General features: G+C 33.5%; 1 protein-coding gene across 1 annotated transcript in view; it reads left to right on the forward strand.

The window, feature by feature from the left end:
- MTREX (Mtr4 exosome RNA helicase) overlaps nucleotides 1-12,279 on the forward strand; it is a 92,376-nt gene that overhangs the window by 19,432 nt on the left and 60,665 nt on the right. The window contains exons 6-9 of the mRNA XM_020893134.2: nucleotides 8,140-8,314; nucleotides 9,389-9,479; nucleotides 10,638-10,762; nucleotides 11,826-11,924. Coding sequence (XP_020748793.2) covers nucleotides 8,140-8,314; nucleotides 9,389-9,479; nucleotides 10,638-10,762; nucleotides 11,826-11,924 — 490 coding nt within the window. The remainder of the gene's footprint in view (nucleotides 1-8,139; nucleotides 8,315-9,388; nucleotides 9,480-10,637; nucleotides 10,763-11,825; nucleotides 11,925-12,279) is intronic.

Here is a 12,279-nt window from a genome sequence, read left to right on the forward strand (position 1 = left end):
TACAGCCTTGATGTACTCCTTTCCCAATTTGGAACCAGTCTGTTCCATGTCTAATTCTAACTGTTGCTTCTTGACCTGCATACAGATTTCTCAGGAGGCAGGTAAGATGGTCTGATATTCCCATCTCTTTCAGAATTTTCCAGTTTGTTGTGATCCACATAGTCAGAGGCTTACTCTGGGTTAGGAGACTGTAAAGAGATTTTAAGAAATTCACCAGGGTTATAGACACTTTTGAAAGCTCTTGAATGCTGCTGTGGAAAACAGTCTGGTAGTTGTTCAAAAAGATACATGTAGAATTACTGTATAACTCAGCAATTCCACTCCTAGGTGTATTATGCCAAAGAATTGAAAACAAATACACAGATACTTATACATGAATGGTCACAGCAGTACTGTTCACAACAGTGGAAAGGTAGAAACAACCCAAAAGTCCATCAGTGGATGAATAGATAAATCAATGTGGTGTGTCTGTACAATGAAATACTACTCAGCCATAGCAGCAGTGAAATACTGATACATGCTACAGTGTGGATGAACCTCAGAAACATTATGCTGAGGAAAAGAAGCCAGACTCAGTAGGTCACATATTATTTGATTCTGTTTGTGTAGAATATGTCAGGTAAGTTCTTAGAGAGAGAGCAGATTGGTGGAGGCCAGGGAATATTAAGAGGAAGGGAGCAGAAAGTAGCTGCTTAATTGATACGGAGTTTTTGGAGGGATGAGAATTACGTTTAAGAATCAGATAGTGGTGGTAGTTGCACAGCATAGTGTATGTGCTAAAATCCATTCAATTGTGCACTTTAAAACAGTTTTATGAATTTTACCTCAATAAAAACCTCCAATGAAGTGTCTGTCTGTATGTACGTACCAGATTTTATGATTTCAGGGAGTGGTTCAAGGATCTCAGATAAAGATTTCCCTTAGGAATTCAAGAACTTAAGGTAAACTCCAATGTTAGCTGATAACTGTAACAAGTATAACATTTTATTTATAAATCTGGTGCTAGATTAATACATTGGTACCAGGTTGTTTACCTATGTAATTGAGTAGTTTTCCTGACCCTGTTTATTTTTTTATTCTATGTGAAGCTTTTTTAAAAAGCTTTAGGTTTATTATTATATAATTTAAATATTATGTAATCTACCCATTTAAAGTATATAGTTCACTGAGTTTTAGTAAATTTGTACAGTTGTTCAACCCTCAACTGGACAGTTTTAGGCTGCTGTCCATAATTTTCTTATGTGTGTGTGCTTTCACCCTGCCTCCACCTCCAACACTGGCACTGATCAGCTTTGCCTATATAGTTTTGCCTTTTCTAGTAGTTTCATATAAATGAAATCATGTAATATGGAGTCTTTAGTGTCTTTTTCTGCTTAAAATAACACTTAGAGGTTCATTCATATTGCATATATCATTAGTTCATTTCTTTTTATTGATAAATCATATTACATTTTATGGATACATGACATTTTGTTTATTCAGTTGATAGAAATTTGAATTGTTTTGCACTTTTGACCATTCTAAGTAATTCTGATATGAACATTCATACACAGGTCTTTATGTAGACACGTTTTATTTCTCTTGGGTAGATAGATACTTTGTAATGTAATTGTTGGATTTTATGGCAAATATATATTTAACAATTCGGTAAATGACCAGACTGTTTTCCAAAGTGGCTGTACCATTTTGTATTCCTACCAGTAATGGATAAGGAATCTTATGTTTCTCTTATGTCCTAATCACCTCTTGGCATAGTCTTTTTTGATTATACCTATTTTAGTCTAGGTATCTAATGATGTCACATAGTGGTTTTGAATTTCTTTGATGACTAACAAAATGTTAAGTATCATTTCATTTGAATATGATTTCCTTTGAATTGATTTTTATGTATGATGTGAGGTAAAGGTGGGGTTGAAATTAACCTTTTTTGTATGTGGATAATTGTTCCAGTTGAAAAAATGTTGATTTTCCCACTGAATTGTCTTTGAATTGAATTGACTGTTGAATTCCTAGTGAACTGACCATAAATGTATAGGTTTGGCTTTGGACTTGCTGTTCTGTTTATCTATGTGTCTATCCTTATACCAGTCCACACTATCTTGATTACCTTGATTACCACACTATCTTGATTACATTATCTTTGAAGTATGTATAAAATTTAGGTAATTAGAGTCCTCTAACGTTATTCTTTCTCAAAATTGTTTGGGCTCTTTTAGGTCCTTTGTGTTCCTCAATAAAAATTTAAGATTAGTGTGTTAATTTCTACCCAAAAAGACTACTTGCATTTTTATGTGGATTGTGTTGTATAGATTAATTTGGGGAGAATTTTCATTTTAACATTATTATAGACTCTTCCCAGTCCATGAGCATGGTATATTATTTATTACTCACATCTTTAATTTCTCTCAGCAATATTTTGTAGTTTGTGTACAGATTTTACACATCTTCCTCTTTTTTAACAGATTTTTTTCTTAAATCTCTTAAGTATTTTATTGCTTTGTGTTGTTGCAGATGACATTCTTTCTTGAATTCATATTTGGGTTGCTAATGGCTTATGAAGTACAGTTTATTTTTATATGTTAATATTTTATGTTGTCTCTTTGTTAATAAACTGGCTTACTAATAAATTATAGTAACTTTGCATATTCCATAAGATTTTCTACATAGTTGGTCATATTGTCTGTGAATAAAGACAGTTTTTACTGCTTCTTGCTGACGTTTTATCCCATCTGTTTCATTTTCTTACTGCATTGGCAAAATCCAGTACAATGTGGATATCCTTGGTTGTTCCTGATCTTAAATGAATAACATTCAGTGTTTCACCATGAAGTGTAATTTAACTAGCTTTTTCCTAGGTTCCTTTTATCTGGTTGAGTAAGTTCCCTTCTATTCTTAATTGGGAACAAATGAAAGAATTTAAAAAAACACCCATTTGAATGGTTGTTATCAAAAAGACAAGAGATGACAAGTGTTAGCAAGTATGTGAAGAACAGGGAACCTTTGTGCAATTTTGTGGGAATATAAATTGGTACAGTTACTGTGGAAAACAGGGTGGTGATTTCTCAAAAAATTAAAAATAGAATATAATTCAGCAGTCCCACTTCTGGGTATGTATCTAAAGGAAATGAAGTCAGTATCTTGAAGAGATGTCTGCATTCCCATTATTCACAATACCCAAGACAAGGAAACCTTTGTTTATCAGCAGATGGGTGGATAAAGAAAATGTGGTTTCTATCTGTCTATATCCACATACATACACACACGCACACAGAGTCAATCACAATGAATATTATTTAGCCATCAAAGAAGGAAATCCTGCTGTTTGTGACAGCATGAATGGACCTTGAGAGCATTATGTTAAGTCAGATAAGTCAGAGAAAGGCAAACACTGTGATCTCAGATGTGGAATCTAAAAAAGTTGAATTTATTGAAACAGAGTTGAATGGTAGTTTCCAGGGACTGAGATGGGCAAGGTGGGGGAAGTAGGAAGATAGTGGTGAAGCGAAACAAACTTCTTGGTCTTAAGATGAGTAGTTCTGGGTACCTAACGTAGAGCATGGTGATTACAGTTAACAATACTGTATTATATACTTGAAAGTTCCTAAGAAGGTAGATCTTAAATGCTCTCACCAGAAAAAAAAAAAAAGATAATGAGGTGATAAGGATGTAAATTAAGCTTATTGTGGTAATCATTTTCACAATATATATGTGTGTCAAATTTTACAGTATATAGTTTAAACTTACATAATGTTATATATCATTAAATCTTAATAAAACTGGGGAAAATAAGTGTATTGAGGATTAAAAAAGCATTGTATTTTATTAAATCCTTTTTCCATCTGTAGAGGCAAGGATATGGTGTTTGCTTTTTACTCTTCTAAAGTGGTATATTACAAATTTTCTATTGTTAAACCATCCTTGTATTCCTGGAATAAGCCTCGATGTTTATGGCAGTTGATCATTTTATATAATGTTGCCAGTTTCAGTTTACTCATATTTTGTTCTGGAATTTCTTTGAATCTTCATGAGAGATTTGGATATGTAGTTTTCATTTTTTTTAAAACAAGATCTTTGTCTAGGTTTTTTTTTTGTATTTTTATAAAATTAATTTATTTTAATTGGAGTCCAATTACTTTACAGTATTATAGTGGGTTTTGCCATACATTGACATGAGTCAGCCATGGGTGTACATGTGTCCCCATCCTGAACCTCCCTCCCACCTCCCTCCCCATCCCATCCCTCAGGGTCATCCCAGTGCACCGGCCCTGAGCACCCTGTCTCATACATTGAACCTGGACTGGCGGTCTGTTTCACATATGGTAGTATACGAGTTTCAAAGCTATTCTCTCAAATCACATCCCACCCTCGCCTTCTCCCACAGAATCCAAAAGTCTGTTCTTTACATCTGTGCCTCTTTCGCTGTCTCGCATGTGGGTTCATCGTTACCGTCTTTCTAAATTCCATATATATGCATTAATACACTGTATTGGTGTTTTTCTTTCTGACTTACTTCACTCTGTATAGGCTCCAGTTTCATCCACCTCATTAGAACTGACTCAAGTGCATTCTTTTTAATAGCTGAGTCTAGTTTTGATATCATGTTAATACTGACCTCATAAGTTGAGAAGTGACCCTCCTGGTCTGGTTTCTCTAAGAGTTTGTGCAGGTTTGGTATTTTCTCTTTAAAAGTTCGACAGAACTTGTTAATGAAGCCATGTGAACTACCTAGGTTTTTCTTTATGGGACAGTAAAAGTGACAGTTGCTTAATCATGTCCGACTCTTTGCAATCCCGTGGACTGTAGCCTGCCATGCTTCTCTGTCTGTAGAATTCTCCAGGCCAGTATACTGGAGTGATTAGCCATTCCCTTCTCCAGGAGATCTTCCTGACTCAGGGATCAAACCCAGGTCTGCCACATTGTAGGCAGATTCCTTCCTGTCTGAGTCACTAAGGAACCCCAAGAATACTCAGGTAGGTAGCCTGCCCCTTCTCCAGCAGATCTTCCTGACCCACAGCTCAAACCAGGGTTTCCTGCATTGCCGGCGGATTCTTTACTAGCTGAGCTAGTAAAGGGAAGCCCTTCTTTATGGGAAGATTTTTAAATTGCAGCTCACTTTTCTTCTTGAGTTAGTTTTGGTAATCTGTGCCTTTCAAGAAATTTCTTGAGGTGGAATTAGATTGATTATAGATTATTCTTCCTGTCTAATATTCATGTTTAAAACTTTGATTTTCCCTCTTAATACTGCTTTATATGCATCCCATAAATTTTGAATTTTATTTTCAATTTAATTCATTCTTTAGTTTCTCTTTATTTCCTCTTCTCTTTACTTTTCAAGTATTTGTTGGTTTTCCATACATCTTTCTATTTTGGGGTTTCTAATTCAATTTCTTTGTGGTTGAAAAAGATACTTTATAATTTCAATAATTTGATTTAATGATGTGGTTGTGTTTATATTTGCCTTTTGTTTTTTAGTAATGTCTCGTGTTTTTATAGCCTATTATATTTAACAAGTATTTTTTAGTATACCATTTTAATTTCTTTGTTAATTTTTTTAACCTTTGAATTACATGTTTAGTGATTATTCTCACAACCACAATCTCTGTAAAATATTGATAGCCTTATTTCTTTACTGTGCTGTTTCTGCTACATATATATTTCAACTATATATACTATGTGTGCATGTGTGCTCAGTCACTCAGGAATGTCCAACTCGCAACCCCTTGGACTGTAGCCCACTAGGCTCCTTTGTCCATGGAATTTTTCCAGTCAAGAGTACTGGAGCAGGTTACCATTTCCTGCCCAGGGATCTTCTCAACCTAGGGATCAAACTTGGGTCTCCTATATTGCAGGTGGATTCTTTGCCACTGTGCTACCTGCTATAAATCCAGTATAAGACAATGTTAAAATAATGTTTTTGCTTTAAGTAGTCTTTTATGTTTTAAAAAATACTAATTGAATAAAAGAGAAATTTATAAAGTCTTACATTTTCCCACATATTTATTATTTTAAGCTCTATTCTTTTCTCTGGATTCTAGTTAAAGAATTTTTTAAGAATATTTCTTGTATGGTTGATGTTTTAGCAGTGAATTCCCTCAGTTTTTATCTGAAAATGTCTTTGTTTTGCTTTTATTTTTGAAAGGATAATGCCACTAAATATATAGTTCTTGATTGACAGTTTTTTTCTTTTGAATATTGGATAGTCATTCTACTGACATTGTTTCATTCTACATTCTACTCCATTTTTTCCCATCAGAAATAAGTCTTAATTATGGTGGTGGTCTCTTGTATGTTTTGAGTTGTTTTTCTTTTGCTGCTTTGAAGACTTTCTTTTTGTCTTTGTCAGTCAGCAGTTTGTTTCTAGGTGTGATTCCAAAGTTTTTCCTGCTTGGGTTCATTGTGTTTGTTGGACCTATAGATTAATATTTTAAAGAAAAACAAGTTTAGGAAGTTTTTTTTAATGGTTTTTTTTTTTAAGAAAAATGTTTGCTTTTGTCTCTTTCTCCGTTTGGTACTTCTGTTGAAACACACGGGGCTTCCCAGGTGGCACTACTGGTAAAGAATCTGCCTGACAGTGCAGGAGCCACAGAGAGGTGGGTTCGACCCCTGGGTTGGGTCGATCCCCTGGAATAGGAGATGACAGCCCACTCAAGTATTGTTGCCTGGAAAATTCCATGGCCAGAGGATCCTGGCAGGCTACAGTCCATGGGGCCATAAAGAGACTTGACTGAATGCACACACACGTACATTGGAACACTTGAGGTTGTCCCACTAATCTTTGAATGTCTGTTTATTTTTCTTCTGTTTCTTTCTTTAGCTTTGATAATTTCTGTTGTTTTATCTTCATATTTACAAGTACTTTCTTCTGCCTTCTCATATCTGTTCTTGAGCCATCTAGTGGATTTTTCATTTCGTTATTGTACATTATTGTACTTTTCATCTATAAAGTTTTCATTTGGTTTTATTGTTATAGTTTCAGTTCTGTATTGAGATTGCCTCTTTGAATCACTGTCCTATGTCCTTTAATTCTTAGAACATGGTTTCCTTACATGTTTTGGACATGTCTTTTACAGCTGCTTTGAAGTCTTTATTTGCTAAGTCCATCATCTGGGCCCACTCACTTTCTCATGAGTGTGTCTTTTTCTTCAGTGTTGCTCACACTTTCCTGTTTCTTTTTATGTCTTCTCTTGTTTTACAGCATTTGCATGTTCTTTTCTTTCTGATGTCTGTTTCTTACTACTCATATTTTACCATGTTTGGACAACTTTTTGTTTTTTAATTATTTCACTCTTTGGGGGCATGATTGGGGTGAACATTGTTTTTATCTCCTGAAATAGGTCATAAGCCTATTGTTGGTAGGAACTGTATCTTAAATAAGGAAGATCTACAGTGCTGAGTTTAGTCCTGATTTCATGGTGTGTATTTAAATATTTACTCAATTGAATTTTCTTTGAAAAAAAAAAAAACTATCTTGTAGTGCATAAATCTTTATGAAAGAGCTATTGGAACTTGTTATAATTTCCAGTCAAGGACAGAGCTGATAACTAATACAAGTGCAAAGTGAATACATATGATTAACTTATTTGTGAAACTAAAAAACAACTCATTTTCCAGTGTTTATTAAATATTTATAGTCTTTATGTAAAAACTGGCAGCTCGAGGCTCTGTAAACTTTCAGAGGTCCATCTACAGAGCCAAAGGTATTTTGCTTCCAAGAAATAGGGTGAAGTGAAGTGAAGTCGCTCAGTCATGTCCGACTCTTTGCAACCCCATGGACTGTAGCCTACCAGGATCCTCAGTCCATGGAATTTTCCAGGCAAGAATACTGGAGTGGGCTGCCATTTCCTTCTCCAAGAAATAGGGTAGCTATTAGTAATTCATTGATATTAGTAATTAAGTTATATTAACTCTTGAGACCAGAATTTAAAATGTTTTTGTTCATTTAGACCACTGTTCTTCAGATTTGTCATAATTATTATTATAGTTTGTTGAAGGTGAATAGAATAAGACATTAATATTTTACAAAGTCTTTAGATAATTAGGAAAAATTTGGACACAATTTATATATTAATATAATTTTTAAAATCACATACTTCTAAAGAGTTTTTTGTAAATAGTTTATTCTTATTTTCACATTTTTAGATATGCCATTGCATTGGCGCTAAGGGAAAAACAACGTGTAATATTTACTAGCCCAATTAAGGCCCTGAGTAACCAGAAATACCGTGAAATGTATGAAGAATTTCAAGATGTTGGTCTGATGACTGGAGATGTTACTATTAATCCTACAGCATCCTGTCTTGTTATGACCACAGAGGTAATTTATACGATGTCTCATCTAATTTTTCCTTTTTAATTTAATTAATGTGATTCATCAGTTAAAACAGCTAATGTTTTATTACTTGCTCTATATAGATAAAAGGGCAATACTTTCTGAGTAGATTTACTTGAAAGGGGTAGTAGAGTTTTATCTTAAAACCAGTTGTTTCAATTTAGTTGTAAATTTCCATTATTTCTGTCATCACATAATAAAGTTGCATAAAGTATTTTTAAAGGATATTGTCAGTGACATGATAATAGTTCGATGGTTTTATATAGTTTCAGTGATTGGAGTACGTACCCTTGAGTAAATTGTGACACTTTCTTTATGATTTTTTTTTCTTTTGCATATTAGTGTTGATACAAATAGATAAATAACTTTTTAAAAAATGCCCAGTTATGTTTATCTTCTTCCCATAATCACAGTTAAGTTCTGCATATACTTATAGCATCTTACATTTTGGACACTTAGCTGTCTTTACTAAGTAGTTTTCTACATGCTTGAATTATATCCTTGCATTCTACAAAGACATATTATACTAGAGAGTATAAATTAGCTTCTGGTTTTTAGAGTCAGCCAAAAGCATTGCTCATGTTCATCTTGATCCCCAAAGTAAGTTTATTTTCCATTCTCAAAACTTTCTTCCATCCATAGAAAAATTTCTTTAACTCAGAAATCTGAAGAAAAGTTGCTAGGAAGTACTCATGTTGTTAAGATGAGGTAGAAAAAATCAGTAGCAGTATGAGATTTGTTGTGTTAGTTAGAAGATGATTTTAAGTTACTTTGGCTTCCTAGCAAGTGTAGGTCTTGAGTGAAGTGCTTTACATATAAGGAAGTAGCTTCATATTCAAGGAATATGGATGTGGAGTTGATAATAATTCTCTCCATGGATTATATATGATTACTAGAGAAATAATTTATTTTGGATTTAGCAAAGGATATTATATACTTAAGATATATAACTCTCTAAAATTATTATAATGTTTCTATTAAAAAAGAATATACAAAATTTCTTGTTAGAAGAGTTTTTGGTATGTCAGAATCCTGCTAAATCTTCTACTTCTTCTTTAGATTTTGAGAAGTATGCTGTACAGAGGTTCTGAAGTTATGCGAGAAGTTGCTTGGGTCATATTTGATGAAATTCATTACATGAGAGATTCAGGTATATTCTGTAGTATTATTGAGATGTGTGCCATGTTATTTAAGAATGAAATTAGGAATTTTGAACAAGTTATCTTCCTTTCTTGTGGGTAGAGTTGTAGTAAACGAAATTGTGGATAACATGATACAGTTTTTCTGGTTGGACCTCATCCAATTCAGCTTCTTGAATAGTAACAACCTCTGGATGAGAAAATACAACTTCAGATTTTAAAATGGAATTAAACTTAGTTTGCTTTTAATAGAGAGTTCTCTAACACATCTAATATTAAAGAATTTCCAAAACTGCTGTCCTACAGAGATAACTTTCTTGATTTTTATCAATTTATTTTAGTTTTTTTAAAAAACTAAGAAATGCATGTTTATGATTTAAAAAATGAGAATTATGAGATAAAAATGAACAACAACAAAAAAAGTCTCTTTACCTAAACTACTACACTACTATAATGGAAAAGTAAGTGTACTTGGGATTTTTAGGTGGCAGAAATTAACATATTTAAAAGTTAAATGTTTAATATGTATACACTTGAAGATTAGTTTTTATTTGGATAAAGCACCGAGTTAACCTGTTTTTATAGGAAAAATAATACAATTTAAGAAATCATTTACCCTTTGTAAACATTTTACTCTTATTAAATTCAAAAGATTAAATTATAAACAGTTATTTTTGTTTTTAAATTATGAATCTTTTATTGATTTGTTCATTTGGAAGGAAATTCTCAAATGGATTTTCCTGTTTGTTTTTTACATTTTAATCCTCCTTTCATCTCTAGAGATCATAAGGGTAATTTAGATGAAAGACACTGTGGTATAGTAATAGTGTTTCTTTGAAATCTGTTTCTGTGACCTTCTGTAAGCCAGTAACTTCTGTTTCTCTAAGTGAGATGGAAATACTCTTTCCGTTGTCCTGGGACTCTTGTTAGACGGAACAGGTTTCAATTTGGAGCTGCTTTTGCAGGCTGTTATTTCAGAGTACATTGTATTTATGGTGGTCTAGTCTACTAACTTTCTACTAGATGCAATTCATGGTTAGAAAGTAGTTTACAGTAAGGATCTGTGGCTAAAAATATATTTGTGTAAAGTGGTCTGCATTTCTGATAATTGAGCATGAGAGAAAATGATAAAGTGACATTGAATTCCAAGGTATATTTGTATTTTTCAGAGCGTGGTGTCGTATGGGAAGAAACTATTATTTTGCTTCCTGATAACGTTCACTATGTCTTTCTTTCGGCTACTATTCCAAATGCCCGACAGTTTGCTGAATGGATTTGCCACTTACATAAACAGGTATTTTCTTTCTCTTTTTTGATGTTTTCAATATTTAAATGTTATAAGTTTGCCTTTCTATATCCTATACTTTTTTCCTAATGCTAGCTAGAATAAATAAGACATTTTAATGTAAAACTACTATTCAAAGCAAGCAAGCTTATCAAAATCAACTAAGTTTTTATACTTGTGAATTTCTGAGTCCAACTCAAACCCAGTACATCAAAATCTCTTGAGAGTAGGATCTTGGGTCAGGAAATTTTTAACTTTTAGGAGCTCCCAAATTGATTTGCCTGATGATTTGCCAGGTTTGTAAACTACTGCATCTGCTCATCCAGGGAGCCGTGAGTACATAGTAGAAAATTTCCTCTAAGACCTTGGTACCAGAAAAAAAGCTGGGTATTCTCGAGAGTGTGGGCTTCTCTTGTGGCTCAGCTGGTAAAAAATCTGCCTGCGATGCAGGAGACCTGGGTTTTCTCCCTGGTTTGGGAAGATCTCCTGGAGAAGAGAAACGCTACCCACTCCAGCATTCTGGCCTGGAGAATTCCATGGACTATAGTCTATGGGGTCGCAAAGAGTGGACAGGACTGAGCAACTTTGACTTCACTTCTTGAGAGTGTGGTTTGATTTTTCTCATGTAAGTGCAGACTTTTTATTGACTGCGTTTCATTTTTGCTTTTCTAGTCCAATTTTAGGAGCATTAAAGGACCTTATAACAAGCATTTGTTCATGTATTCTTTATTTTTCTGCCCTTATTTTTCCTTTATGCCAGAAGGTTCACAAATTTATTTTTATCCATTTATTAGCTCTCTAGTGGTATTTTTGTACCACTAGCAACACCTATGTTGCTCCTGTAGGATAGAATCTCAGTGAATCTTCTGGAAGAGATAGATCAACCTACTGTTTTAGTAAAGCTGTAAAAAGTCTCTGTGGGGTCGAGAAGTCCCGTTTTACCTCAGTGCATTCTGCTACAGAAAAATTGAAGTCTTCCTTAATTACGTTATCATAGGTCTGAAGTATGAAGTCATTATGGAAAGTCCAATTGTGTATTTGTCCTTGATTTTAATTTTCTTTGTTTTTACAGCCTTGTCACGTAATTTACACAGATTATCGGCCTACTCCATTACAGCACTATATTTTTCCAGCCGGGGGAGATGGCCTGCACCTTGTTGTTGATGAAAATGTAAGAGAGTAATTATAATTCTTATATCTTTAATATCACATAACTGCTTATACCCACTTTTCTTTAAACTAGGGAAGAAGAGCAGAGATCTGTTTTTTTCCCCTAGTTTTATAGTCCAAAGTTATTGTTGGTTTTCTTTGTATATGTATTTTTATTTCAAAAATTATATTTAAGACTCATATTTTTTAAATGCATGAATTAGATTCCCCTCCTTTTCCAGTATTTTTAAATGCCTTGAAAATAAGGGGCTCTATACATGTTTCAGATATCTTATGGTTTTGCTTTTTCTAGTTTTATTATTAAATTATTTATTATTTGAGGAAGCTTTGTTTTGAGGTAAAAAAAAGTTTGGATT

The sequence above is a fragment of the Odocoileus virginianus genome, chromosome 14, assembly GCF_023699985.2.
Source record: "Odocoileus virginianus isolate 20LAN1187 ecotype Illinois chromosome 14, Ovbor_1.2, whole genome shotgun sequence".
NCBI lineage: Eukaryota > Metazoa > Chordata > Mammalia > Artiodactyla > Cervidae > Odocoileus > Odocoileus virginianus.